The following is a 24,763-nucleotide window of genomic DNA, read 5'->3' as shown; positions in this document are numbered from 1 at the left end:
TGCTTCCTCAGGGGCTCAAATACCAACTAGATTTTTCTCCCGCTCCCCACTAAACTCCTTTTCCCCCTTTCTGGGTGCCCCCTTCCCAGCCTCCACCCCGAATCGGCTTCCCTATCGGCAACCTGTTCTCTGTCCACAAGAGGGCGATCACTCCGCACCCCAAAGAGTCAACAACTGGGTGTGGGCGAAGACCTAAGGCGTACTTTTCCAGAGCCACCAAACAGAGCCAACAGTGTAGGGCAAGCTCTGCCCTGGGACCCTCTTGCTGCCTAACAGTGCGGTGAGACCAGGAGGCTACTAGAGAAGGAAGGTTTTCAAGAAATGTCGCTGAATGCAAGGAAAATGCACTTAATGTCGTACGGTTGACTGGAGAAGGCGGGAGATACAAAGAGAAACCGTCCACATGAAGTCAAGAACTTTTCCCCTCAAGTTTTGGCCAAGATGTTGCCCAACTTGGATTAGGCCTTGTGGGGAGGAATATCAGCAAATACTGTCTCCGTGACACCCAGACACATCACAGATTTTCCCCCCTCCTATGATTTAAGTCTTAATGTACACCGTAGACAATAGCTCTGATGGGGATTGAAAGCTCAACTGGATTTCAGGGGAGTGGCCCTATGAGTCATTCTGCAGGAACAGGCTGGGTCAATATTGGCAGAAAGGCCTGAAGCTGCATCTGGCATGTCTAAGGACCCCAACTCTGCCCTGTTTGTGAGCACCTCGTGAGTCACATGTTCATGGAGCTGCCAGCTCCTCGGGTCACCACCCAACGAAAAGGGCCCTGGAAGTGAAAGTAGGGACAGACTCTTAAAGAGTGTGTGCCTCGCCTCCAACTGAAACACAGGCAGTCTGCAGAAAACTCAGTCATCCTGTGTCCTTGGTCACCCAGGCATCCCAGGTGTGCCCTTCCCCACCCCTCCCTCATAGATAACACACACACACACACACACACACACACACACACACAGTGAAAAGGTGGATTGCCCAGCGTCAGGCCCATCTAGGACTTCCCCGCTAACCACACCCAGACCAAAGCATGTCTTCCAGGAGACGACTGGGAGTATTGTTGCCCTGCTTCTAGTGGTCCCTAACTCCATGTCACACCCCAGATCCTCTCCTCTGGAAAGGATTGAGCCTTTGTTTAAGGTGGCTTTGCCTAGAGGGGCCATCTTTTCAGTGCCTACAGAGGCTCCCAGTGAGCTAACGGGCCTTCTCTGGGTAGGTCAATGAGCTACTCTCAGGCATTAACTGTGACTAACCTGGCCCATGGTGAGCCCCCAGCAGCAAGCCAGGAAGCAGCTAGAAATCAGTGGGGAGCCAGAACACACAAGTAGACATAAGAAAAACAAATATTTATTGTACAATTACCCACCACTGGATTTGACTGAGATAGGCCTCCAGAGGGCATCTTCGCCTCCCCATTTTATTTGAGAGCTTCATTGTAGATCATAGCCAAGGCCCCCAGGAAGGTGACATACTCCTGGAAGTTTACTTCCTGGTCCTTGTTGCGGTCCAGGTCGTCCATCAGCCTTGCGATCTCAGCATCCTGCAGCTTCTAATACATTAGGAGGAGAAGTCCATGTTCAGTGGTGCCCAGCACCCTAGACTCCTTGCCCCTTCCCTGGAAGCCCTTGAACAGGCAAGTGTTTCTGTTCATAGTCACCAAGCATACCTCAACCTACTTCTCCTCAGCCCCTGCTCCTCCCTCAGGGGATAGAACAGCAGGCTTCTCTCCGAGGGAGGTAAAACAGGAACTGTGTGCAAAGGCCACTAGCATGGCCGGAGGTGGGAGGAGGGACCCGGGCAGGGGCTACTCACAGAGCCAATGGTGAGCTCCTTCTGGATCAGCTCCTTCAGCTCCTTCTTGCTCAAGGTTTGCTTGTCTCCTTCCTTGCCAGAGTACTTGTGGAAGATGGCCACTAGAAGGCCAATGGCCTGATCCAGGGGGCATGCCATAATTGACCACCGGGCTAGAAGCTGTTTGAAACAGGGGCTAGTCAGTACCGCTGCTAGCAAAGACTTCTCTCACCATCCTCTAAGCCCAGTGACTACCTGACTACCTGCCTGAACCAGCTAGCCTCAGGCCAACACAGGTGGCAACCTAGCGGCTTAGGGGTGCAAGGGTGGAACCGGCTTTGAGGTGTCTGAACACTGTCCTCCAGCGCTTCCAGGAGAGCTGGGGAATATGACTGAGCAGAGGAAGGGATGGAGGATGCCCCTGGGCACCTCCTGACAGTGCCACACACTGCGATGACAATGACACACCCAGGACAAACCCTCCCGCACCCCAGAAGAGCAGTGTCGGGGAGCCGCCCCAAAGGGATGCCTTAGCCTCGGGGTTTGTCTGGCACAACCCAGCTAGCTGATCCTGGCTTTCCCTGGCTCCCCAAGACTCGACAGACTTATATCCCAATGCAGACCACCCGCGGAGCCCGTAGTGGCTGACTATGGCCGGAAGTGACTTGACACCCAGCCCAGGAGCACGCCGACCCTAGAAGGACCTAGGGTTACCCCAACGAGAGCTCACCGCACCGTAGACAGCGAAAAGCCAAAGGAGTGGCCGAGGGGGATGGACTGTCTCGCGGTCCGGCTGGCCTTATAGCGGCCAGCATCCGGGAGGCGCGCCCAAGGAGTGCCGGCCCGCCCCGGAGCCCCACCCTGCGCCTGAGGCCAGCAGAACACACCCCCCAGCCCCCTCAGTTTTCCACGCCTCTGCCCGGACTGGGAGCGGCCTGAGGGAGCCTAGTGACCCTGTTCCAAGAGAACTGCGCAAACCGGAGACATCGAGTTTTTCCTAATTTCCATAGTTCAGTTTGCCCTTCTGGCACGTGACTTGTGACTCTGGTATGTATGCTGGGCTTTCTGCCAGCCAGAGCACAACGCGTCCCTAAAGTTAGCATCAGTGTGAGGGGGAGTGGGAACCTTAGTGAGGCTGTCGCCCTCTAGTGACAAGGTCAACTCCAGGTGAAGGAGGGGAAGCAACCAGTGGTCTACTAGACTGTAAGACCGGCTTTCACAAAGTCATGCGGACAGTCTAAGGTGGATACCCTAGAGCAGTGGTTCTCAACCTTCCTAATGCTGCGACCCTTTAATGCAGTTCCTCACGTTATGGTGACCCCTCAATCATAAAATTATTTTCGCTGCTGCTTCATAACTATAATTTTGCTACTGTTATGAATCGTAATGTAAATATTTGTGTTTTCTGGTAGCTTAAGGGGATATAGTCAGTAGGTTGATCCCACGAGTCAGAATTTAGAGCCGACTTGGGCTCAGAAAAAGGGGAGGAACACAGTCAAGGATTTCAGACATCATCCCCCACCAACAATTAATTTCTGTCTAACACTCACTTCCTCTTGCTCAGTGCCGGGAATGTCATCCTTAGAGCAGCTTAGGCATTGATGTGCACACGATGGAGCCAAGCCCAACGAGCGTGCTTAGCTACTCATCTTAAGTGAAAAGTTTTTGAACATTTTTTTTCCCCTGAAGACAAGTCTTGTGAAGAGGAAGTTGGGCGAGGGGGGGATTAGCCTCCTGAAGTCACTCAGTGGGAAGGGTGCTAAGTCCCTGCCTCCTCTTTTACTAGGGCTGCCAGTGCGACCTCTCCAAGCTCTCACTGCACTGCTCTAACAGCCGACCAGCAGGGACCATCACTCTGGCCTCCTCGCTCCCTAAGTGCTTTTTCTCATAGCTTCCTCTGCATCTTTGCTGCTTGGGGAAGCATGCGAATGCCTGGGCCAGCTTTGTCATTTGATACTGCAGAACAAAGCCAGGACAAGGACCGCCAGTGGAGTGGGGTGAAAGCCCCCCAACACACACACACCTAAAGGCCACCTGTGTGTGACCTGAGGATGAATGGCTCAAAATTTCTGTTACCCCTGCCTCCGCCAACGGAAACAAATCACTTCAAGACCAACACATGGAAAGGGGAAAAGGCTTTAATTTCTCTGCTGGAAGAATCCATCTGTGAGAAAGAGAAGGGCCAGGGTTTCAGAGGGGCCGTTAAAGAGGCTACAGAGGGCAGAGCAAGGAGCTGCAGGTGAGGGCAGGGAGGAGCCTGGTTACTTGTCCTCTAGGAAGAAGTCATTGTAGGCCATGCACAGCGTGGTGAGGAACACAGAGTACTCCTTGAAGTCAATCTCCTGGTCACTGTTCTTGTCCAGGCTCTTCATCAGGTTATCGATGCTGCTCTCCTTCATCTTCTGCAAGGGTCCAGGGAGCAGAGACTGCTCAGCGGCTCAGCCCCAACCCACACCCTTACCACAGGACCTGACACCGAATGGGGGCATCACCTGAGTGTTGATTCCAAAGGAATTATCGTAGGGATGCTGAATGGCTGCCTACCTAGCCTTTGCCCCTGGGACATCCTCCTATCCAAAGAAATTAGAATCATAATTCGTACCAATACCTACTAAAACAGCTCATCCTAAGCCTCATCCAAGCCCCAGATTAGCCTTCCCGTATTGTAAGGCCAAGCTGGGAAAGAACCCAGACGTCACTAGATTCTTCTCTGTAGATCAGTACACTGGAGCTGAAAAGTCAGCATGTCCCCAGCCCCAGCCTGGCACCAGATGTCCTCTCAGTTTGGTCCCTGCACCCTGGATGCTCTGGTTTAAGACAGAGCCTCAGGGTGGAACAAGGAAATGGAAGTAGGCAGACCCTGCTCAGACCCTGCTCACCTTTGCTGCACTCAGTTCCAGGTCTCCCTGGGATACCGGATGTTGATGCCCAGGATGCTGGAAACTGCTTCTCTGTAACATGATCCTGGTCCCCAGATTAGGCTCCTCTCCTGGGTCCCTGCCCTCCAGTAATTAGCACCTGATGGACCAGCGGCCCTTCCCTCTACCTTCATTAAAATCCAGGATAGCTGAGCAGTTTCCGATATTGAATATGTATATGCCAGGCCAGGGATGGTGGCACTGAGGCAGCAGAGGCAGGTGGATCTCTGAGAACTGGAAGGTAGCCTGGTCAAGAACAGCAGAACGAGTTCCAGAACAACAAAGGCTACACAGAGAAACCTTATCTCAAAAAGAAAAGAAAATGTATACGTTGTGGTAAACTTCACATGCCTTGGGGAAGCCACAAATAGGCCTAGGGAAGGTGGCACTGCTTCACCCCTTTCCAGGGACATACTCCAGGAACGTTCTCCCTAGGGAACAATGGGATTCTGGACTTTATTGTAAAGATACATAGGAGGTTGGTGCAGGGGCCTGGCCTGGAATTCCAGCTCAGCCTCGATGGACAAGTTCTCAACGTATGGAAGCTCAGTTACTCTATCTCGTAGACCTTCAGATTATCCAGCCACCACTCCTATCATGTCCATGGAACTGGAATCAACGCTATCTCTTTCCTACCCCATGTTCATCAATTAGCCTGTTAGTTGACTTGACAATATCATTAGGACCTTGGCTGTGTCAAGCACAGAGGAGAATCGAGAAGGATTCCTATCCTCGAATTGTGCACAGCCAAACCTGGCACCCCACATCTCTCAGATCCACAAGATCCCTAACACAGGCTGTGGAAGCCATCGTCAAATCTCCTAAACGCAAAGCCTCCCTCAGGCAGCGGTGTGCCTCACTCCTTTGTCTCCTTTCCAGCACAGAAGGCTAGAGCCTCGGTAGCCAGAGATGCCCACCTCTTCCTCTGCTTCGGCCCCTGCTTAGACTAGAGTGCCCTGCAGTAGGTGGGCATCCCCTGGACGGGCGCCCAGAACGTGTAGTGGAGCATATGAGAACAGCCACCTACCTCTGCGAGACTCAATTCTGTCTTGATCAGTTCCTTCAGTTCTTTCCTGCTCAGGGTCAGCTTGCTACCCTCTCTCCCTGAATATTTATGGAAAGTGGTGACCATGGTGGTCAGGGCCTTCTCAAGAGGAGTCTCCATCACGATGCGCACTCTGGAGTGGGAGAGGAGACAATCACAGCCCTGGAGAAGCTAGACTCGCTCCAGTCATATCCAAAAGCCCTCTTGCAAACCACCATTGACAGGAGCCCACAGTGAGAAGAAGATCCCTGTATATACAGATAGCTTGTAATGTGAGCAATGACAAATACTGAGACAGCTGTGAGGGTGTCCAGCCCCAAAGAGGCTGTGGGCTGCCCTGATCAGAAGGTGCTGACCAGAGGGCATAGGTCAGCCTTTTCAAAGAACTGCTACAGCAGATGAAGGAGTCAGGACTTTTCTCTTCCCCCTGCAGTTTAGGTTCTGCCTTTCCAGCCAAGGTTCCCACCTAGTCACTTTCCCTTCTGAGCCTCTGAGTCACTAGAGATGAAAGGAGTGTCTCACTGTGGTGGGGAGGGGGGGCAAAAAGGAGTCCAGGGGCCAAAGGGGATTGGGGCTGAAAGTGGGAGATAAGATCTCAGCAGGAAGCAGGAGAGAGGTGGCTGGACTTGCCCAGTGACCTGCAGCCTAGTGCCGAGAGAGCTTCCCCCACAGCCTGACAAGGGCCAGGTCGGGCATGAGATATGGCTCTAGAGATTGGGTGTGAATGATGGCCTCGATTCTGTCAGCAGACAGCTAAAGCTTGTGGGACTTGGAATGAAAAACCACTTCCCCTTTAAGAGGAAAGAAACAGTGCCCACAGAACTGGGGTTTCTTCTGTAGATCCTGCGGAGAACCCTGGGCTGACTAGGAGGGTGGGGAGAAATTGCTGACTCCTACCTCCAAACTCAAGTTCTTGAACTGGACTGAACCCATCATTCCTCTCTTGTCACCCAGACTCTCATCTCCTCCCACCTCATGGAGGCTCAGTTAGACCACGGTTCAAGGCAAGGGAGGGACTCAGAGCATCTGCAGGAACATCTGGCTGAGTCTGGGAGCACAGGCTACTCCCAGACCCTGCCTTCCTCCCTTCTCAGTGTCTAACAAGGTATCTAAGATGACTACTCTCAAACTCGTGATCCTCCTGCCTCAGCTTTCTTGCTCCTCGGGTTGGGTTCTCAGCAAAGCCTTACAGTCACAGTTCCAAGCACTCTGCCCTCCTCCCTGAGCACGCTCCCACTTGCAAGGCCAGGCCTTCCTTCTGGAGGTTTCCACGTCTTGTCACACTTTCGCTTGCCCAGGCTAGCCCAGCAGAAATGAAGGAGGTCTTCCGGAGGAAGGACTCACCAAGGCAGAGAGAACCCGGAGAGTCTAGGCAGCAGCCACAGCCTCCCTACCAGGGCTCTCAGCTTTTATTCCCTTGTCCCCAGTGCCCAGGAGAAGCAGGAGGGCGGAGCCAATGAGAAGGGATGGGAGATGTGAAGAATCCAGAAAAGGTTGAAGGAAATCCTCTCTGGAAATGTTGATTTACTGTTTACAAGCAGAGCTGGAGGTAGCCCATGAAGTTCACCATGACATACATATTTTCCATACCAGAATCCATGTTTCCTACTAAACCTCACCATCTGGTGAAGCAATGAGCAGAAAAAGCTAAGCTAGGTTCTCCAGAAAAGAAACAGCAGGAAGTGTGGACCAAACACAGGGTATATCTCCCCATATCCTAGGCTACTCTCCGCAGTGAGATCCTCCAGCTCCAATCTATTCCAAGAGCAGAAAGGACCCATCTTGGGAGGGGCAAGTGAAGGAAGGTATTTCCTGCCAAGGACAGTCAGCTTAAACCACTAGCTAACATGAAGTCAGAAATGGGAAATAATCATTGGAGACTCCTGGATTGAAGGACTAAGAATCCAGGATTGAAGAAGAGGTGCAAAGGAAGGCAGGCTCAGGACTGGATTGAGACTGAGGGAGAGGCTCGGGGGTAAAACATAGTCGTGCGTGGCATAGGGTTTGAGGTGTGTTTCCTGTATTCTAAGAACAGAATTTGGTTAGGGACACAGCCCTCAGCCGGCTGAAGTTCCACTCTAGCCTGCCTACGTCCTCCCGCTGCCCCCTTTGGCATCCCACCACAGCTATTACACTAGTGATACAGCTGGGACCTGTCTCCAGGCAACGGCAGTTTCCGAAAGTAGAGAGTGATGCAGGAGGAAGCTCCGGGGAGCACACTCCCATGGAAGATGGGCAGGTTGACTGGGAGTGCAAAAAAGAGAAGACGGGCTTAGCCTGGACCGAAGTTTCTGTGGTTGAACTCCAAGGGAACATCTGAGTCACCTACCCAGTCCTCTGAGGCTGGAGAGGAAAGCACAGTATAATGAGCAGGAAAGGCTGAGAAGCAGATCTGCCAGCCTTGGGACAGCTTGTGGGTACCTCTCCCTAAGTGTCACCATCCACCCAGGCCAGGCTTGGCATCTAACCTCAGTCCCCAGTCTCTGTACTCTGAAGCCATTGCCTTAAGCCTACTCTGAGGGGAAGCAACATTTGCCTCATGTTCTAGCCGTGAGGGAGTGAGGAGACGGGGATTTCGGTTTTCTTTATCAGATAATACGGCCAAAATTACATCTCTAAAACTATGGTCACCTTCCCATCAGCTCCTTCACTGCCACCTAGCTACTACCCACCCACCCCCAATTATTCACCGTGATGTCCCTTGCCCTTCTCCAAGCAACATGATTCTTAATAATAGTAGTTCTTGTCCCACAGTCCTTTGAGAGCAGAGGCAGTTTGTGAGAGAATGACAATTTCAGTCAGCCATGATAGCATACATCTCTAATCCCAGAACTCGGGAAGCTGGCTAGGAGGGTCAGCTACAGGAGTGAGACCTCTTCTCAGAGAGAGAGGAGGGCTGTTGTGCTACCACAAATGGGCCCTCTATACTGTCCTTCTTTATCCAGTCATAGACAGAGAAGGATCAACCCACTCTTTGAAAGCAATGAGCTGGAGTAGCTAGCAGGGCAGAACCTGGACTATAAGTGTCAGGGATGAGTGCCAGGCTACCTCCCCATCATTCTCTGGCCTCAGGACTCCCTCCTTGTGACTCAGGCCCCTTGTCTTCCCTCCAGACTCCAACCAGCAACAGATGTGACCTTCAATACCGTCCCAACTTCAGTTTGAGCCCAGAGGCAGTTCTGGAGAGAGGAAGGAGGGTGGTTGGCTGGCTAACTTCCCACATCTGGAGCCTTTCAAGCCAAGCCTCTGGTGGCCTCTGCCTTAAGCATTTCCAGAGTTTGCTTTGTTGTACGTATGTGCACACGCGCGCATGTGCACACACACACATAGACACACACACTTGCATGCACGCGAAGTCAGCCACTCTACCCCTCCCCAACCTTTTCTAGTTTTATCCCTACCAAGCTCCAGCTCAACTCCCAGCAGTCCCAGCCACCACCCTGTGACGTACCCTCCCTCAGCCCCCAACCCACCATCGCCAGTCTCTTCAGCAACTGCTCGTAGTTTCAAAACTGTTTATTAAACTTGCTCAGCATTGTGCACAGAAGAAGCCAGAGTAAGGCACTATGCTCAGAGCCACCAGGGAAGAGGCCCCCTGGCAGACCACACCCCCACACTCCATCTGAGGAGTCTTCACTTCTTCCGGGGCTGTTTATCTGGGCAGCCTTCAAAGAATTCATTGCACATCATGGCAATGCAGGAGAGGAAGATGCAGTACTCCTGAAAGTCTATCTCGTTATCCCTGTTGCTGTCCAAGTTGTTCATCAGCTTCTGGAATCCAGCTTCATCAGTCCTTTTCTGGAGGTAGAAGAAGCACAGTTAGAAGCCAAACCCAAGCTAGATCTCTGAGGAGCTCGGGAAAGCCTCCAGGCCCTCCTTGGCAGCTTTGGGGCTAAGCTATGTAGAGGAGGATGCTCCTTGGATAAGTGCTTGGAATCACTGGGAAAGGGTAGGACCACACCTTCCCCACGCCTGTTTTGACTATCTCATTAGCAACAGCCGTGAGAGAGAAGCATCAGCTAACACGAGGTATTAGGAGGGGAAGACCTGCAGGTATTTGTGGCCTCCACAGTGGCTTCCTCACACACAGAAACTCAATTTCTGTGGTCAACAGTCCTGATCTAGGCTAGGGCTTCAGATGCTGACTGCCTTAGGCAGTTGTTCTTGTTTTCCTCTGCCTCTTCAATTGTGTTCGTTCTAAGCCTTCTCTCAGCTGAGGGCTAGCGAGACAGAGATGGTTCAAGAAGGAGATGGTTCGCTGTGGTTCTACCCTAAGCACCGGGCGCAAGCTCTCTGGCCTCCATCTCCCCGCCCTAGAGATACATGCGTCAAGACTAGCACCCACCAGAGCCCCATCCTCCTCCTGGGGAGGATGAAAACCACAGGCAGGACCCACTCACCCCCAGGAAGCTGGGCAGCTCCCTGGTCAGCAACTCCTTCAGTTCGGACTTGTTAAGCTTGAACTTATCCCCCTCTTTGCCCGAGTATTTGTGGAAGGTAGACACCATCATGTCCAGGGCCTGTTCCAAGGGGTATGCCATGATGCCAATTGAGACCTAGCGGCAGGAGACACAAAGGTAGTCTTCGCCGACCCACACCAACAGTGTATCAAGAACTGGCTATGTGGTGCTGCACGGCACCCAAGTTATAGACTATTCTGCCCCCATTTTAAGTGCTCCATTCCATCCTGCCCTCTGAGAGTACTTCAGGGAACTGTCCTCACTCCCAGGGGACCCACTGATGGTGAGAGGGCTGTGTATGCTCTGGGCCCCTAAACATGCAGAGCCTACTGCACAAGCTCTCAAGATTCATGCCATCAGCTTTTGGGGGCCTCCCTCGGGCCTGGCTTCAACACAACAGTTTCCATCCCTCATTCAGCTCATTCACCACAAGCACCAGGCTCTGACCATTCTTCTCTCCCTCCCACACTGGGCGCGGCTGCTGGCTGCCTGCCCAGGGACCTACAGCGGAAAAAAACAGCTGCCTAGTGACCAGCTTAGGGAGGAGTGAGCTGAGGTGGCAAAGGCAGGGGCACAGGGGAAAGGGATAAAGTGGGTTTTCTTGGCCTGGAGTGCTATATGTCCATAGGGCACTAATATGAACACAAACACACTCTGAAGATATTTTTTAAAAGCCTACAGGTGGGTGCTGGAGAGGTGGCTTAATGGGGAGAGGTGTTTGGCACCAAGTTTGATGAGCTGTTTGATGCCCAGAGCCCACATGCAGAAGGAGCAGACTGATGCCCACAGTTGCTCTCTGACTTCCACAAGTGCACCTGGGCATGAACCCTTATCCCCAACCCTTGCACACATGAACACAAATAAATAACTGTAATTTAAATGTAAAGAAAAAAGCCTACAGGTCCTTTACTTTGCTTCCTGCACCTGCTTCCTGCACACGCTGACTTGAATGGCCTAGCAAACACTGGTCACATCTCCCAAACATGAACAGAAGCTGTAGTAACAACACAGGTAAGCCTCAGCAGCTCAGAAACTCCTGAGAGCTCAAATGCCATCTATTCTCTCTCTCTCTCTCTCTCTCTCTCTCTCTCTCTCTCTCTCTCTCTCTCGTTTTGTTTTCATTCTTGTACAACACACACACACACACACACACACACACACACGAGCCTCCACATCAGAATCTCTCATCTGGATCTATTAAAAACATCTGTCTCCCCAGCAGCCTCCCTTTCTCATGTCCCAGCCTCTGCCTCTGCCACCCGCTAACACTGCTCTCAGACTAACACAACTCACCAGACCCGGAGAGAGGAAGTGATGAACAGAGAGGTTTGGGGAGAGCCCAAATGTCTGCCCTATTTATACACAGCCAAGCCCTGCCCATGCATGGGATGGGGGGAACATGGATACCGTGCTTCTGCTGTTGGTTGATGTAGTAAATGTCACAGCCCCCCTCCACAGCCCAGCCTGGGAGCCAAGTTTCCTGCTCCCCAGCAGGCACAGGCAAGCCGTGAGAGAGCCCCCATGGGCACAAGAGATCGGAATGGTGTTGATCCCACCCAGTAACCTCAGCTCAGCCAAAGTTTTAGGAAACTTTGAGACAGGGCAACCTGGGCATGGGATGTGGGCCACAGGAAAGAAGATGGAGAAGTGAAGGGCAAGAGGTGAGAAGCTGCCTTGGAAATGTGTTGCCCATGAGTTAGGAGGTGACCCCAGCCAGTGGGACAGTCAGTCAGCCCTTCTCTCCAGCCTGAACAGCTCTCTGTCACGATCAGTAAAACCCAGGGTGAAGGCTGGCAAGTCAGGAGGGGCCTAGCAACCACCCCAGGTCTGAAGTGGGAAAGATGCCTAGGAGGTCGTGATGGAGTTAGTAGTGAACTTCATGAGTGGGTAGAAGGTCCAGTGTGGGTGTCAGGGATGATGGGAGCATTCAGGGTTGAACTCTCAACTTGGAGAAGAGAGTTAGAGGAAACAGATAAAATGGGGAGTCAGGATTAATCTGTAAGAATGGGTACAAACATGGGGATTGAGTGAGGGCCAGAATGGGGATTTGGGGCACTAGCAACTGTGGTTTGAGAGATGGGAACTGACTCAAAGTATCCCCTCCCCCTTCAATAAATACAAAGCCTCCCTCACTGGGGAGGTCCTAATCCTATTACTGCTGCTCCCTGGTCTCCTATCCCCACACCCACAGCCACAGCCACACCCTCCTCCCAAGGAGCCTCCTGCCCTCCTAAAAAGCCCAAGGCAAGGGCTTCCATCTCAAGACGAGGGGGGGGGTGACAGGGATGGAGACAATGACACAATCCCCCCCCTCGTCTCAGCAGATGGGAGCTTGTAATGGCTACACCCGGCCACACCCTTCTATTGAACACGGAGACTGGTGCATTCCTGTGGGGTCTGACACTGACTTTGGGGCCCCTGCCTTCAGCCTCCTTCCTCCAGTGATAAGGAACACAGAGGAATAAAGATTCCCAAGGACCTGGTCCCAAAGTCCAAGGTGTCCCATCAGAAGAACCAAACCAAGCCAAGTTGACATTTCTTTATTAGGAGCTGAGCAGGCCCCGGCCACAGCAGCTCCAATAGTGCGCACATGACCGAGCAGAGGTGTGAGCACAGACGTTGTCCTTCCACGAAGGGAAGCACAGGCTGGCTACTGCTCCACCCCTCGCCACCTTGACATCCCTAGACAAGCTGCTGAAGCTCCTGAGTAGCCAGGGTTAGCACACGAGGGACAGCGATGGAGGACTCCAGGATCAGGGGCTACTGGGGGCAGGGGGGTTCGGGGGGGCAGTCTTTGAAGTACTCGTGGCAGTAGAGACAGAGGCTGGCAAGCGAGCGCACGTACTCGCTGAAGTCCACCTCGCAGTCCTTGTTGGTATCCAGAAGGCTCATGAACTTATTGTAGTCACACTCCCGGAACTCACTCTGTGCAAGATGAGAAGGGGCGATCAGGAAGTGAGGAGCATAAGCAAATTCTACACCACTCCTCTCCAAAGTGTGGGCCTCCCCTACCCCAACCCACAGCCTCCTGGGGGCCAACCTCGCCCTGCTTCTCGGCTCCCTTGCTCCTAGCCAAGGAGAGCATTATCCCAGCACAGGAAGAGTGACGGTCACCCTACTTTACATCCTGTTTTGCTAAGGCTCATGCAGCCTTGTCAGCTCACTTCCCTATGTCCCCTCCCCACAGTCCGGTCTCTCCCTCTTGCTGCCCTATGTTGGTGTTTGACCCCAGGCCGGTCTCTGCAGAGTCCCAGTGGTACCTTCCACTAGGGGAAGAGGTTCGAGGGTGCTCACCGGGGTCCAGGTAGGCAGCTCCTTCTGCAGCAACTCCTTCAGCTCCGACTGGCAGATCTTGTGCTTGTCCCCGCAGCGCCCAGCGTACTCCTGGAAGGTGCACACAATGGCGGCTACTGCCTGCTCCAGGGGCCGGGTCATCCTCACTGTCACAAAAAAAGGGTGTGACTCACAAAGAGAGCCAGGCCAGGCTTCTCCCTCAGAGTTTCCTGAGAGCCAATTCCAGACCTGCCGGTCTCCACCATGCTGAAGTTCCCCTTCCTCTGAGCAGCCCTCTTTGACAACTACACACACACACACACACACATGCACACGTGTGCACACATGCACATGCACACACACCACACATACACACACGCACACACATACACACGCATACGCACATACACGCACATGCGCACACACACGCACGCACGCACACGTGTGCACACATGCACACACACCACACATACACACACATGCACATGTACACACACCACACATACACACACGCACACACATACACACACAAACACACACACACACACACCAATTCACCTCCCCATTGTGCCTGTTGTGATTTTTCTGGACAGAAGTTTCATTTCCCCAACATTACCATAAGTTCCTCAGGAGCAAAATATCCCACCCCATCACCTGCACCCCTCACTGTGGGTCTCCCTAAGGACTCCCTCCAGTCCTTTCTCACCCCAACTCCTGGGAACTCTGTCTCCCATTGGACACCATTCCATGTGATACAGCCCCTGGTCCTAGAAGTCTCTGCCCCTTGGGGACCTGGGAAGAGCTTGCTCAGGAAGCCCTGCCCAGTGCTTCTTTGCCCTGGTGAGGCTAGTGCCAGCAGGCTAGTGCCAGCAGGAATGTGATCTTAAGGGGATCCCCTACCACCTTGCTATGCCTCCTTCTCTGACCCAAAGAAGCTGCAGCTGGGAACCCTCACCCCCTGCTTGCTCTGCAGCCCTGGGTGTACTGTTTCTCTCTGGGCCTCAATTGTCTTTTCCTGTAAAGTAGGTGAATTCAGCCTTACGGGCCTAGTCAGAAACGTGGACCGGGGGTCTCTGCGGAGTCCATCGGCACATAGATCTACTCAGCTATGATATACCATCCTCCCTTCCTGTGGCAGGGGCGGGGTCTTAAGACAGGAGGCTTTGAGAAGAGGCCTCCCCACTCTGATGGACAGAAAGCACTTCCTAAGAGCCCTCCTCCACCCCATTTCTGTTGTCCCCCTCCACTGCCCATCCAGCCTAGGCAAACCCTGGGCAGGCAGGGAAGCCATAGAGTTGTTTCCATGTGAGCCCATGACTCATTCTTGACTCCCCCAGGGGACTGGAGTCCTGCAACACAGGGCAGCCAGAGCCAAGACTTGCTGGGGAGTTCCCTCTGTGGGGAGCAAATGGTCCACAGCCAAGACTCTTTTTGGGGAGTTAACTCTGTGGGTCCACAAGGAGGTAGAGGGGTGGGAGCTGAAGTGGCAAGCATTTGCTAGGTTCGACTTCTTTGTGACAGCCCAGGACTGAAACAAGGATCCACGTTCCCAGGAGAGGAAAGGGCCGTGGTCCCAGAAGCTCGGCACCTCAGAGCCCTTCTGAGCTCCCCCAGCCTGCCTGGCGCCACCTCAGTTGCTATTTCAGAAGTGTAAAGGGCTTGAAGACTCACAGGAATCCTCTCCTCACCGGCAGCCCTGGCCTGTCCCAACTCATCCCCAAGAATGAAGCAAAGCAGCAAGGAGTTTACTAACGGCTGCTCCAGAACCATACTCCAGAACCATAGATGCCGACTGTCCCCACATCAGCACGAAATCATGGCTGGGCACACTCCCCAGGCCAGGCCAAACTTCCTATCAGCCCCTTAGCATTCAAGGGAACCTCTGAATCCACCATATCTGACTTCCCTCACCCCGACACCTGCTAACGCAACTTTTCCACTCCCAGACCCGGGCCCTAAATCCAGGAACAGAGCAGCTATTGAGGGGCTCCTGAGCTACCCCAACACCCAGCCCAAGGCAGTCCCGAGCAGCCACACTCACCTCTGCTGCTGGCGTTTCAGCTATAGGAGCCTAACAACTGGGTGTCCCTATTTGTAGCCTGTAGAGATGAAGGGAGCAATTATAGGGACCCAAGTAGGTCAGCCCTGAAGCTGCCCCCAGGGTCTCCTGCCTTCTTCCCTCAGCAGCCTCTATTACAGACCCACCGCCCACCTAGCAACGCGCACACATCAAAGGCCCAGACCGAGTCTCAGACACCACTCCCAGCTCATCCCCCTCTGCCCTTCCCCAAAGCTGAGAACTGGCAGCAGCTTCCTGGTGGCATCTTCCAAACACACACATCCCTCTCCTGAGCTCTTGATCATCAAGAGACCCAGAATACAAAACGGGAACACACCTGATTCTCTTGGGTTGGCCATCCAGAGTCCCCGTACAGGGGAGACCTTGAGAACACCTGGCTCAGGCCCCTACTTACAGGTGAGACATCTAAGGACATGGGACACCCTCTGGCCCAGCCTCCAGATCACTGAACGTCCGGTGGCCTTTGGCTGTGAATTGCTTATTCCCCTGGAGGAAATAGTTGTGAGGTATTTTTGAGACCCAGGAGGAAGGGTACTCCTCTAGGGAGCCTCCAGCTGGCAGGGCTTGGACTTTCTTGTCTCTCGACTCCCAGTGATGTGGACGAATGTGGGCCACAGAATCATGTGGGAGCTGGCGTGTCCCCAGCTCCTGAGGACACTGCTTTCCTAGTCTGCTGCTCTGCTCAGCACTGGGGCAGTTTTTCCAGAAGTTCTGGGGGTAGAGCATTCATTTGCCCTTCAGCTTAAGGGTATTGCCCCTTGGACGAATGGTGGTGGCGCACACCTTTAATCCCAGCACTCGGGAAGCAGAGGCAGGCGGATCTCTGTGAGTTCAAGGCCAGTCTGGTCTACAAGAGCTAGTTCCAGGACAGGCTCCAAAGCTACTGAGAAACCCTGTCTTGAATCCCCCCCCAAAAGAGTGAGCCCTGGACTTCACTTGTGTCTTCCTGACCCCTCAGATTGTCATGGTTAGAGCCCTCGGGGTTCCGTGTTCAACTTCACAGATTTTGCCGTCACTTCAGCTTTTTTTAAAGGAGGCTTTTGTTTGTTCATTTGTTTTCTTATTATTTTTTTAAGATTTATTTTTATTTTTACTTCTGTGTCTGTGCATGAGTGTTGTGCACATTAGTACAGATGCCCACATTGTCACAGGCAATGAGTCCCCGTGGAGATGGGGTCACAGGTCACATGAGCCACCACATGTGGGTGCTGGGGACAAGCTCTAGTCCTCCACAAAAGCAGTACACACTCTTAGTAGCTCAGCCATCTCTCCAGCTATCACTTAGAATTCTGATAGGGTTCCTTTCTTTTTTCTTTTTTTTTAATTTTGAAACTTTTTTAATAATTAATTAATTAATTTTATGCTCATTGGTGTGTCCAGTGGGGGGGGTGAGTCCTCTGAAACTGGAGGTACAGACGGTTGTGAGCTGCCATGTGGGTGCTGGGAATTGAACTCAGAACCTCTGGAAGAGCAGCCAGGGCTCTTCTAAGCCATCTCTCCAGCCTGAAATTGTTGGTTTTTTAGATATATTTATTTTTATTTTATGTGTGAGTGCCCATATTTCTATATAACACGTGCCTTCTCCAAGGAGGTCAAAAGAGGGTGGTGGGTGGGTACTGGAGACCAAAGTTGAGTCCTCGGCGAAACAGCAAGTACTCTTAACATTTGAGGGATCTCTCCAGACATAATAGGGCTTTTTATTTTGTTGATTTGTTTTGTTTTATGAGACAGAGTCTTTTCACATAGCCCTAGCTATTCTAGAGCTATTACGTAGGACAGGCTGGCTCACACTCACAGAGATCCGCCTGTCTCTGCCTCCTGAGTGCTGGCGTCAAAGGCATGCGACGCCATGTCTGGTCTAGGTTTCTTCTTAATGCCTTTCAGACCTTTCGTGTTTTGAAAAATATCGTTTTAACTCTGTCCAGCATTTCCTGCCATTCTTAGCTGACACAGGCGGAGACCGCCATTTCCCAGACATGGAAATCCTCTCCTGTTGCTTCTTTCTCTGTTCTCTCCCTACCCTTAAGCTTCCCTGTTTCACAGAGAGAAAATCCAACACCCAGAAGAGGATGGGAAGGAGAAGAGAAGCCCTTCTTCCCGGCCGGTGACAAAGCCCTCATGCCTGTATGGCCTCATCATAGGCCCAGCACCCAGCTTTGCTGGGCCACCATCTCCTCCTGGAGGTTGCCCGCTGTGCGTGACGAGAGTGAGCAAGTGCACAGAAGGAAGAACTGTGATTAATCGTGTTTTATTGGCAAGAAGTTATGAGGAGTTTAGGGAAGAGGACAGGGATGGTCACACCGCAGCAGAAGGAGGGGACAGAGTGGACCAGCAATTAATTTGCTTCTAGGTCAGTGACTTGTTCCCACCTGCTACCAGCCACCTTAAGCGTGTCACCTCTGCTCTTGGGATCTGATTTTCTTCACTGATAGAAATAAAAGTAGTAACCATCTCATAGGGTTGTTGTGTGGTTTGAGCCAGCACAGCAAGGCTCATGGAATAAATGTTACTAAAATATCGTAAGCGCTTGGTACATATTAACGCAGAGAGTCAGTGACTGGCCCAGGGTCATATAACTAGTGGGTGGCAGGTTCACTGTGCATACAAGTAATTAGAGCGCTGATACGAGGCATCCAGGATTAACATAAACAAAGTAGGCACAGTTCCTCTCAAGGGAGATGACAACCTAGTGCGAGAAACAGACAATAATAAATCAATGTTTAATAAGACGGAAGAGTCCTGCAGCCTAGCTTCTGGGTCTCCTTTCTTATTCAACAGCCCTTCATATTTCTGGGCACAGTCACGGGTCCTAGGAACACTGCATCTGTGTCCTCGGGAGAGGGCAGGAGCGCTGGGAGAAGCGAAGAGACTTGTTTTGGTAGAGATGTGGGGCTGGCGGATGAACATGGAAAGAACACTTAATTGGGCCTTCGCTCAAACCCCGCCCCTCCACTCAAAACCCCGCCCCTCCTCATCAGCTGACTTCAACATGTTTGTTCTTCACCTTGTTGGAGATTTAGTTTTCATACCTCCAAAGAGGGTTTGGAAGGTTCTTACCCTGAGAATCCAAAGTGTTGGCTTAGATGGTGGAATATGTCTTTCATCCCAGTGCTTAAACGGCAGAGGCAAGCCGATGTCAGTGAGCCCAAGCCCAGCCTGGTCTACACAGCAAGTTTCAGGCCAGTCACAGCTACACAGTGAGACCTTGTTTAAAAAAAAAAAAAAAAAGGAAGAAGGGGAGGGAGGGAGGGAGGGAGGGAGGGAGGGAGGGAGGGAGGGAGGGAGGGAGGGAGGGAGAGAGGACATTTCGAAATGCACTGTGTTGCTAGCTGTTACTGAGGCAATGTGAAGGATCTCATCCCCCAAGTCTAACTCAACAGAAACACCCTGAGTTCCCTTGATGGAGGAAGTAGGGACAGGTCTTTCCCCACCAGACCATCTTTCTCAGCTTCTGCCTCCACAAAGAAGGAGGTCAGGACTCTAAATTCTCTTCCCTTGGTTCCCAAAACCCCTTCCTAAAGTGCATGGAATCTTCCTGCCCTAGTGGAAGTTTTCCAGCATCTACCCGGAACCCCTTTTCTGCAGTAACCCCCAGTGCTCAGCAGTGATCCCCAGTTCCAGGACCTGGACTAGAGCCATCCTCCTTCCTTCCCACTCTCTGCTGTCCACACGCTCCATCCCTCCTCGGGCTGAACCTTGTACCAGGGCTCCTCACCTGGCAGAGCTCCCCAGGACAGGTGAGCTGACCTCCGAGAAATGCGAGAAATTCCCTGATGCTGGAGGCTGAGAAGTATTGCCTCAAAGGCTCAGCAAGATGCTGTGTGAAGGGTGAGAGCAGATGCTAGCCGATCTGGCAGAGCTTCTTACAACCTGAAACCCTGACTCTTCCTGGCTCCCTTTCTGTCTCCTTGCTATCACCGCCATCACCCAAGATCCCTGGAAAACAACCACCCCTCTATAAAGGGCAGTGTCTGGTCCTGCACCCCAGGGAAAAATAGAGACTCCCAAAAATCTGGACATTCTATTTACTTCTGGCAAAGGGGGCTGAGACCTAGGGCCAGAGAGATCATCCAAATCCAATAGCCCTGTGAGGTTAAATGAACTTGACCAAAACAATTGACCTTCTCTCTGATCTTCTGAGCCAAGTAGGAAGAACATATGCAAGGGGGTGTCCAATTACTGGGACCAGCACTGGGGCCATGGAGAAAGCTGGAGCCAGAGTCAAAGCTGTGGAATTGGAGCTGGGGACTGGGAAGAGAATCTAAACTGGGACCAAGAAGAACCTGCAAAGGTTAGATCTGCTGCTTGCTCTGACTACCAAACCAAGAGCTGGTTGTGTCCACTGTACAGATGAGAACAGTGGGCTGGTAGAGAGATCAGGTGGCCCATATGGGAGCTGTGGAGTGGGGTACCAGTTCACTGCATTGAACCAGAACCCATAACTGAGTGCTATGTGGGGGCTGAGAACCAAACCCAGTTCCTCTACACAAACAGTACATGCTCTTAAGTGTGGAGCCATCTTTGCTTGCTCTTAGTTGACTCAGAAAATCAGTAGCGTTGGCGGTGATGAGCTAAGCAAGTCTCCTAGCTCAACTGACTTCTCTGATGTTTGACTTAAAATGATAAAGGCCACCTAGGTGCTGGACAGTAGTGGCGCACGCCTTTAATCCCAGCACTCAGGAGGCAGAGGCAGGCGGATCTCTGTGAGTTCGAGACCAACCTGATCTATAGAGCAAGTTCCAGAAAAGCCAGGGATACACAGAGAAACCCTGTCTCAAAAACAAAACAAAACAAACAAAACAGATCACCTAAGGTATTTTTCAAGCACTGACTTGAAAGCCACTTTACCAAAGCCACTGCCCTCTGGCCCACAGGAACATCTAATGGCTAACTAAAACAAGATGAAATCAAACTTGGCACTGTGTGTCCGTACTCTTAGAAGGCTGAGGCAGGAGGATGGCTGAAAGTCTGAGCCCAACCTAGGTTTCACAGCAATACCTTGTCTCAAATAAATAAATGAGGGTGGAAAAAAACTAGGAACTTCCGCCATCTGTGCTTGTCTCCTTTGCAACCTTAACCTCTGGGTCAGATTCTGCTGAACTCTGCACGTAGACACATTAGTCATTTAAAGATTGTTTGTCTGGACTCCCAGGACAGGAGCAACTTACCCCAGCCCCTCTCCTCCCCAGTCAAGGCTAAAGACGCCGAGATAAGAGTAACTAAGACGTCTTCAAGATCACAGCCACATCACTGCCGTGTGACCGACTGCACATGTATCAACCTCGTTTCTCAATGTCCTATTCCAGATCACGGGAAAGGCACAGGGAAGTCTCGAGCCATCCCTAGTCTAAGACCCTCATCTTTCCCCTGGTTTAAGGTAGAAAGACATTGACTGCTGGGTTAAGGGGATGTCTATGTTACCGTATTCCCGTTTTCCTGGGTTTCTTGATTAGATCTTTTTACTTGTTCCCTGGGGTCCACTCTGAGTGGCTGAGCGAGCAGTCATCTTGGGTTTGGTAACTAACTCATGCTGGGCTTCAGTCTCCCTTTCCACAGAGCACTAGAGAGCTCTCCGAACCACACCATAAAATGGTGGTCTGACCTGAGGTGTGGTTGCTACAATTCTCATCCCAGCGGCAATTCCAGGAGGAATGGGGGAGATCCGGCCACAGATTCTTGACAAGCAAGTGATGTCCAGACCCTCCTCTGCCTCAGCACAAAGAAGGGGGAAGCTTGTTCGTTTGGATTCAGCAGGCTGATGTCAGTTATTTTGTCAAATACCAAATGGAGTGGTAAGCCACTTTGGAACCTCTCCAAATGGGGGAAACCTCAGAGGCAGCAAGATAAGTCTGGTCTTGCTAGCCCAACTAACTGTTCAAATCCAGAACTGAGAAACACACTTATATGTATCACCAAAAGAAATCAGAGTTCACAGAGCCAACCCCCTGCAAGGAGGCCCCATCTCCCTGTGACTTGGGCTGATGTGCCAGGTATATCTGAATCACCATATTCAGCCAGGTCCCCCCCAGGTCACACAAAGAACAAAGTTCTGGAGATGGCATCAGAAAGAGGAAAGAGGCCCAGTCTGCCAGCCCAGGGTCCCAGAGGGATGAGGAGTTTTCTAACAGACATGGGTCAAGGCCAAACACCAGCCCTTAACATCCCCTGTCTCTGTTTCCTCATCTGCAAGGTGCGGGCACAGGGAGGATTAAACGGCTGGAGCATGAGTGGACAAAGCACCTCGGCAGAGGCAGCGCTCCACAAATGGCTGGAGCTGCCCCTCCGCTTTCCCATCTGTAAAAAGGTTTAATAATAGCCCCTTTTGGGTTACCATGAGGCCGAAATGACAGTGTGCTTGCAAGGAGCTTTGAGAACTGCCCTAGGATGTTAATTACTGGCATCATGACTCCCTGACCCATACTTACCAGATTCCTCTCCAAGAGGGTGTCAGGAAAGTGGGCTTCTCTCTTTTTATTGCCATGGAAAGAGACCATTTCTTCCAGTGGACCTGCCTGGCCTTGCCTCCCAGCCCTAGGTGTGTGGGGAGGGCAGAGCACTGAGAGAGAGTGGCTGTCACATGGCCTCTCACTGGCTCCTTCCTCCTCTTCAGAACTCTGTCTCATCTACTCTGCAAGTGGTCCACACACATGAGAGTTTCCTGGGGAAGAACGATCCAACTTGTGGTCTCCCCCATGTAGCTTGGGCTTCTCAGAGCATGGCCCCTAGCTTCCGACACATTCTGGCATCTTAGCGTGAGCACAGCAAGAGACTCCATTGGAAGCTGAAAGGTTCCTAAGATGTATTTCAGAATTCCCAGGGCATCATTTCTCCAGCATTTCATTCAACACACAAATCATTAAGATTGACTCAGCTTCAGGAGGAACACGCATGAAGGAGCTGCTGTCTGGTCTCCACATGTATGCCATAACATAGCCTCATCTCTCGCACACACACATGCATGTACACACGTGCGCACACAGAGAAATACGCACAATGTCAAATTCTTTACTAATCTGTAGTTTACTCAGCAGTAAATTGCAAAAAAAAATTTGTCTGACTTCAATCACTTTACATAACAAGTCTGCTGTAGGTAGTTTGGCGTTGGGTTGAGGGCCTAGGGAATGTCCTCTCCTTGTGTTTTTCTGTAAACCCACAGCACACCATCCCCTACACTATGTTTGTGATTCCTGGTCACAACATGGCTGCTATGCCTCCAGGGCTCACTGTCCATGCTCTAGGTGGATGACAGAGGGAAGACGAGACCGGAAAAGCTTTGTCCTCCAGAACCTTTGCCTTGTTAACACGGCAGTATATGTATACAGGGCTTTGCCTACATTTGGGGGGCTTAGCAATGTAATATGGCTACTCCTAGCTGGGTATGCTGACACCTTGCAAGAGAAAAAAAAAGATGGCTTTTTTTAATGAAAAGAGGAGATGGATAATAATTATAATAACACAAATAAAGGCGATGCTCTCCTGGCTGTTTTGTTTCTTCCCCAGGAAACTCTGACGTGTGGGGGTCTCCTGCAGAGTAGATCAGACAACTCTGAAGAGGAAGAAGGAGCAGGTGAGAGGCCATATGGCAGACAGCTCTGTCCTCTCTGCTCACCTAGGGCCGGGAGACAGGGCCCCCTCTGGAACAAGTGGTCTCTTTTGCCGGAGTGTCAAGAGAGGTTGTCTCAGTTAGATTTTCTGTTGCTGTGACAGACACCATGACGAACTGCACGTGGGGAAGAAAGAGTTGATGGTGCTTACACTTGTGCTCTGTGGTCCAGCACTGAAGTCAGGACAGGAAGTCAAACAGGGCAGATCCTGGAGGCAGGAACTCAAACAGGGTGGGATCCTGGAGGCAGGGACGGATGCAGAGGCCATGGAGGGGAGCTGCTTACTGCCTCCCTTCACACACCTTGCTCCTCACGACTTGCTCAGCCTGCTTTCTTTTTTTTTTTTTTTTTTTTTTTTTTTTTTTTTTTTTTTTTTTTTTTTCCTCATGGTTTATTTTTTTTTATATTTAAAAATTTCCATCTCCTTCCCTCCTCCTCCCCCCTCCCTCCCCTCCTTCTCCCCTTTCTCTCCCCTCCTTCTCCCCCTTCCCTCCCCTCCCCTCCACCCATACCTCCCCTCCCTCCCTCTCAAGGCCAAGGAGCCATCAGGGTTCCCCACTCTATGCTAAGACCAAGGTCCTCCCAACTCCCCCCAGGTCCAGGAAGGTGATCGACCAAGCTGAGAAGGCTCCCACAGAGCCCGTCCATGAAGAACAATCAGAGCCCAGAGCCATTGTCCTTTGCTTCTCAGTCAGCCCCCGCTGTTGGCCACACTCAGAGAGACGGGTTTGGTCGCATGATCCATCAGTCCCATTCCAACTGGAGTTGGTGATCTCCCATTAGTTCTGTCCCACCGTCTCCATGAGTGAACGCACCCCTCTCGTTCCTGACTTTCTCCCTCATGTTCTCGCTCCTTCTGCTCCTCATCGGGACCTTGGGAGCTCAGTCCAGTGCTCCAATGTGGGGCTCAGTCACCTTCCCCATCTGTCGCCAGCTGGAGGTTCCCTCACGGTCCTGACTTTCTTTCTCATGTTCTCTCTCCTTCTGCTCCTCATCAGGACCTTGGGAGCTCAGTCCGGTGCTCCAAGGTGGGGCTCTGTCATTTTCTTCATCTATCGTCAGGTGGAGGTTCTATGGTGATATGCAAGAAATTCATCAGTATGGCTATAGGAACTGGCCTTTTCAGGCTCCCTCTCCTCAGCTGCCCAAGGAACTAACTGGGGGTGTCTCCCTGGAAACCTGGGAACCCCTCTAGGGTCAAGTCTCTTGACAACCCTCATGTAGCTCCTTAAATTCAGATATATGCTTCCCTGCTCTCATATCCACCCTTCCTATATCCCAAGCACCCCATTCCTCCGAGCTCCCCCCGCTCTCCCCTTCACACTTTTCTCTCCCCATCTTCCCTTGGCCCAGTCTTGCCCAACCCTCAAGTTCCCAATTTTGCCTGGCGATCGTGTCTACTTCCAATATCCAGGAGGATTACTATATCTTTTTTGGGAGTTCACCTTCTTATTATCTTCTCAAGGATCCCAAACTTATAGGCTCGATGTCCTTTAATCATGGCTAGAAACCGAATATGAGTGAGTACATCCCATGTTCATCTTTATGGGTCTGGGTTACCTCACTCAGAATAGTGTTTTCTATTT

The 24,763-nt window shown here is 51.8% G+C and overlaps 4 protein-coding genes across 5 annotated transcripts; all 4 read right to left on the bottom strand.

Annotated features, from left to right (window-relative positions):
* Positions 1-1,331: 1,331 nt before the first annotated feature.
* S100a6 (S100 calcium binding protein A6) lies at positions 1,332-2,618 on the bottom strand. Of its 2 annotated transcripts, none has more exons than XM_038311973.1 (3): positions 2,528-2,618; positions 1,819-1,977; positions 1,332-1,555 (listed from the first exon to the last, which is right to left on the bottom strand). In XM_038311973.1, exons 2-3 carry the CDS (start codon positions 1,954-1,956, stop codon positions 1,424-1,426), a joined length of 270 nt encoding a protein of 89 aa, XP_038167901.1. In that variant the 5' UTR covers positions 1,957-1,977; positions 2,528-2,618; the 3' UTR covers positions 1,332-1,423. The 2 variants fall into 2 exon arrangements, with proteins under 2 accessions (XP_038167901.1, XP_038167900.1); XM_038311972.1 differs by having other exon boundaries at positions 2,533-2,616.
* A 1,440-nt stretch (positions 2,619-4,058) lies between these two features.
* Positions 4,059-5,880, bottom strand: S100a5 (S100 calcium binding protein A5). The gene is made up of 2 exons (XM_038311635.1): positions 5,743-5,880; positions 4,059-4,199 (listed from the first exon to the last, which is right to left on the bottom strand). Exons 1-2 carry the CDS (start codon positions 5,878-5,880, stop codon positions 4,059-4,061), a joined length of 279 nt encoding a protein of 92 aa, XP_038167563.1.
* Positions 5,881-9,261: 3,381 nt separating this feature from the next.
* S100a4 (S100 calcium binding protein A4) lies at positions 9,262-11,591 on the bottom strand. The gene is made up of 3 exons (XM_038311907.1): positions 11,514-11,591; positions 10,161-10,316; positions 9,262-9,558 (listed from the first exon to the last, which is right to left on the bottom strand). Exons 2-3 carry the CDS (start codon positions 10,299-10,301, stop codon positions 9,394-9,396), a joined length of 306 nt encoding a protein of 101 aa, XP_038167835.1. The 5' UTR covers positions 10,302-10,316; positions 11,514-11,591; the 3' UTR covers positions 9,262-9,393.
* Positions 11,592-12,980: 1,389 nt separating this feature from the next.
* On the bottom strand, positions 12,981-13,655 carry S100a3 (S100 calcium binding protein A3). The gene is made up of 2 exons (XM_038310781.1): positions 13,515-13,655; positions 12,981-13,145 (listed from the first exon to the last, which is right to left on the bottom strand). The coding sequence occupies exons 1-2, from the start codon at positions 13,653-13,655 to the stop codon at positions 12,981-12,983; spliced, it is 306 nt and encodes a 101-aa protein (XP_038166709.1).
* Between the last annotated feature and the right edge of the window lie 11,108 nt (positions 13,656-24,763).

The sequence above is a fragment of the Arvicola amphibius genome, chromosome 14, assembly GCF_903992535.2.
Source record: "Arvicola amphibius chromosome 14, mArvAmp1.2, whole genome shotgun sequence".
In the NCBI taxonomy this organism is placed as follows: Eukaryota; Metazoa; Chordata; class Mammalia; order Rodentia; family Cricetidae; genus Arvicola; species Arvicola amphibius.
The sequence above is the reverse complement of the archived record's forward strand: the minus strand, read 5'-3'. Positions and strand labels throughout refer to the sequence as shown.

Bases quoted from the DNA above. Each gene is read 5' to 3' on its own strand.
- S100a6 (XM_038311973.1), bottom strand. From the start codon at position 1,956: ATGGCATGCCCCCTGGATCAGGCCATTGGCCTTCTAGTGGCCATCTTC. The intron at 1,556-1,818 runs GTGAGTAGCCCC...CTAATGTATTAG, and splicing joins AGGAGCTCACCATTGGCTCT to AAGCTGCAGGATGCTGAGAT.
- S100a3 (XM_038310781.1), bottom strand. From the start codon at position 13,655: ATGACCCGGCCCCTGGAGCAGGCAGTAGCCGCCATTGTGTGCACCTTC. The intron at 13,146-13,514 runs GTGAGCACCCTC...CATCTTGCACAG, and splicing joins AGCTGCCTACCTGGACCCCG to AGTGAGTTCCGGGAGTGTGA.
- S100a5 (XM_038311635.1), bottom strand. From the start codon at position 5,880: ATGGAGACTCCTCTTGAGAAGGCCCTGACCACCATGGTCACCACTTTC. The intron at 4,200-5,742 runs GTAGGTGGCTGT...GGACCCTTGCAG, and splicing joins CAGAATTGAGTCTCGCAGAG to AAGATGAAGGAGAGCAGCAT.
- S100a4 (XM_038311907.1), bottom strand. From the start codon at position 10,301: ATGGCATACCCCTTGGAACAGGCCCTGGACATGATGGTGTCTACCTTC. The intron at 9,559-10,160 runs GTGAGTGGGTCC...TTCTACCTCCAG, and splicing joins AGCTGCCCAGCTTCCTGGGG to AAAAGGACTGATGAAGCTGG.